The 2,964-nt window shown below is 37.7% G+C and overlaps 1 protein-coding gene across 1 annotated transcript; it reads right to left on the bottom strand.

Annotated features, from left to right (window-relative positions):
• Positions 1 to 1,679: 1,679 nt before the first annotated feature.
• LOC139440879 (putative uncharacterized protein FLJ46204) lies at positions 1,680 to 2,186 on the bottom strand. The gene has a single exon (XM_071221347.1). It carries the CDS (start codon positions 2,184 to 2,186, stop codon positions 1,680 to 1,682), a length of 507 nt encoding a protein of 168 aa, XP_071077448.1.
• Between the last annotated feature and the right edge of the window lie 778 nt (positions 2,187 to 2,964).

Raw genomic sequence — 2,964 nt, 5'->3', positions numbered from 1 at the left:
TGAAGTAGCACATGACTAGACACAGCTGAATGAATGAACTGGACTCTTCCCATCCCTCCTCCCCACATGCTATGACAAAAGTTGTGATGTTGTGTTTTCTCTTTTGCCTACATTTTCCTTCCACATACCTTAAAGTAACTAGACCATAATATGAATTAATCACTTTCCATATTTCCTGTTCTTAAAAACTAAAAACTATGGTTTTAAATAAAAAGAACAAAAGGGAAAAAGCAAAATATTCTCATTCTTTTAAAAGTTGAATACAACTTAAGAATTCCTTATAATCAAATTCTATACACACACAAAAATTATTCCTTTGAAGCTTGCATTCTGTTCCCTCTGAATCAGGTTAGCATTAATGGCTAGTGTTTTTTCTTAACCCTATGAAATCATCCTTTTAAAAATGAAATACTATTAAAACCCTACTAGCAAGATCCCAGGCAGGGACTTTTGAAATTCCAAGTTCTTGATTTATTTATCTACTGTGATATCTCCACCGTATTGATCTCTTTAGCAGTTCTGAGAAAAAAACTATATTTTCTTTTATACTCCTGTGCCTTTGTACACACTATTCCCTTTGCCAAAAATACCCTTTTCTTGTTCCTTATCTTCCCAACTTTCTTGTTCTACCAAAATCATTCCTATCCTTCAAGTGAAAGAATAGATGATGTTTAATCCAGGTCTTCTTTTCTGGTCATTCCCTTTATGAAACCAAAGTTGATTTAGATTTCAGGTGCTTTCATTGGCCCAGATACATACATCTTTTATAGTTCAATTCCTCTGTAATGTCACTACCTGCTATTGTAATACCACTATCTTACTCTTGTTTTCAATAGGTGACAAACTCCAAGGCAGATACTGAGGCATGGTCTTCACATTGTCCTCAAGGGCTAGCATTCATTCAATAGGGTGGCATAGTTGTCTAAAGAGACAGACCTTTATTGAGTGACATGAATAAGCACTAACAAATGATAAAACAATTGAACTGCAGACAAATCTTTAAAAAAATGTTGGAAGGAATTATTATGCTAGTTCCACAGCTTTTCTCTTCATAGATGCCTGTGATTGAGCGTTTTATATATAAATGACATAATTATTTTCCCATATTTTGCCTTGGAGAAAATTGCTCCAAATTTAATTTTTTTTTAATTTCCTAGAATTCAACCACATAAACCTGTTTTGAAAGCCAATATCCTCATCCATTTCTTTTCTCCATCATCAACTCTGTTCTGGGCATACTTCTTTCTGACCTGAGCTTCATCTATAAATATTAAATATGTAAGAACTTTAACCATGGAACTCTTACCTTCTTATAAGAAGATTATTCTTACTCTTATTATCAGCCTCAGCTGCAAAGTCTTTAGAAAGAACAGGCTTCTGGGGTAAAACTAAGTATTGCAGACATATAAAATCAATATCATAGGTGAGTAATAAATATGCCATCCCACCTACTTCTCTAGGGAATAAATTTCCAGTAGCTCTTTACATATTGAGGCCCCACGTGGTAATATGCCTTCAAAAGGTATGTACAATAGTAGTGTGTGTTGTTGCTGTTTTTTCATTGGGGGAATAATTTATTTAAAATTAAGTGTTTCTGTGGGACCCTAGAGAATTCTCTTTTGTCGTTGTGAAAGTGTTTTTATTAAAGTGCCCCATGTAGCAGGCATTAACACTGGCAATCAGTACCACCCATCTAATGCAGGTAAGAACTCTGACCGAGGGCATATATAGCCATTGAGATGCCTGACAAGCTGTAGAAAAATTATATCAAGAATGAGAATGGGAGTGGTGGCTGTGAAGGTGGTGGTAGTGGTGGTGGAGGTAGTTGTAGCACTAGAAGAAGAGGTGATAGTGATGGTGGTAGTGACCATGATCATGCTGGTGGTTTTGGTAACAGTGGTGACAGTGGTGATGGTAGTAATATGAACTGTCACATTAGTTGTTGTTGCTGGTGGCAATGGTAATATGACAGTGTAGTGATTGTGGTGATGGCGGTGGGAGTGGTAGGAGTATGGTGGAATGGTGGTGATGGTTTGAGTGGTTGTTTTGGGTGGTGACAGTAATGGCGATGATGGTGGTATTTGTGGTAAACGGTGGTGCTGGTGATAATGGTAACAATGGTATTTACGGTTGTTTCTCGGGGTGACAGTAATGGTGGAGGTAGAGATAATGGTAGTGCTCCTCATGTTTAGCATTTTAAAGACTCAAGACTAACAGGGGTGACTTTTGAACAAGCCCCTGACAATTCTTCTCCTGGAATATGCAAGAGAAACTGAATAGTCAGCCAACATTAAGAAATAGTCTTCCATTTATACATAGGTAATATGGTGCCCAGAAATGTGCCTCAGGTCCTTTAAAATCACTTCTTCCACAGCACTATCTGGCATCCACCCTTCTCTCCCAGCCCTCAAACTGCACATATCGTTTTTCCATCCCACTATTTATGTGGAGAACTCAAACCACATGCCGCTCCCTCCGAGAGAGCTCCTCTGCCCCCAACCCCACAGTGTTTCCAAAGACTTTCCACTCGGCAAGTATTTATCACAGTTTTAAACTACTTACTTACCCATCTCTCCAGCAAATGAAAGAAAATCCTAGAAGACAGGAAAATACTATGCTTTTTCATCTCCATATTCCCAGGATCGAGCACAAGGGTGTGAAGTAAATGTTTGTTGAATCCCTGCCCAACAGAAAGGTGGTACCTCTCTGAGAAGACGGCATATTTCTTTGAAGGAATGAATCATGTCTTTTCCATCCTAGTAATGTTTCTGTTCATTTCCCAATGTTTTTTACATATTGGATTTTTTGTCATAGTGAAGAAAAAATAAATTTAAAAGATAGATTCAATGTTCATCTGACCCACCAAATAACACAGAAATAGGTGGAGATATTAGTACCTCCTGGTCCCCTCCATTCCTAAGATTCAATGGTGTTGTGATGCTGGTGAGGTCTAATTATGTGTGA

This window comes from Desmodus rotundus, chromosome 4 (genome assembly GCF_022682495.2).
Source record: "Desmodus rotundus isolate HL8 chromosome 4, HLdesRot8A.1, whole genome shotgun sequence".
Lineage (NCBI taxonomy): Eukaryota > Metazoa > Chordata > Mammalia > Chiroptera > Phyllostomidae > Desmodus > Desmodus rotundus.
Note: the sequence above shows the minus strand (reverse complement) of the source record. Positions and strands in the feature narration are given on the sequence as shown.

What these genes read in the sequence shown, in the direction of transcription:
- LOC139440879 (XM_071221347.1), bottom strand. Translation starts at nt 2,186, where the DNA reads ATGAGGAGCACTACCATTATCTCTACCTCCACCATTACTGTCACCCCG.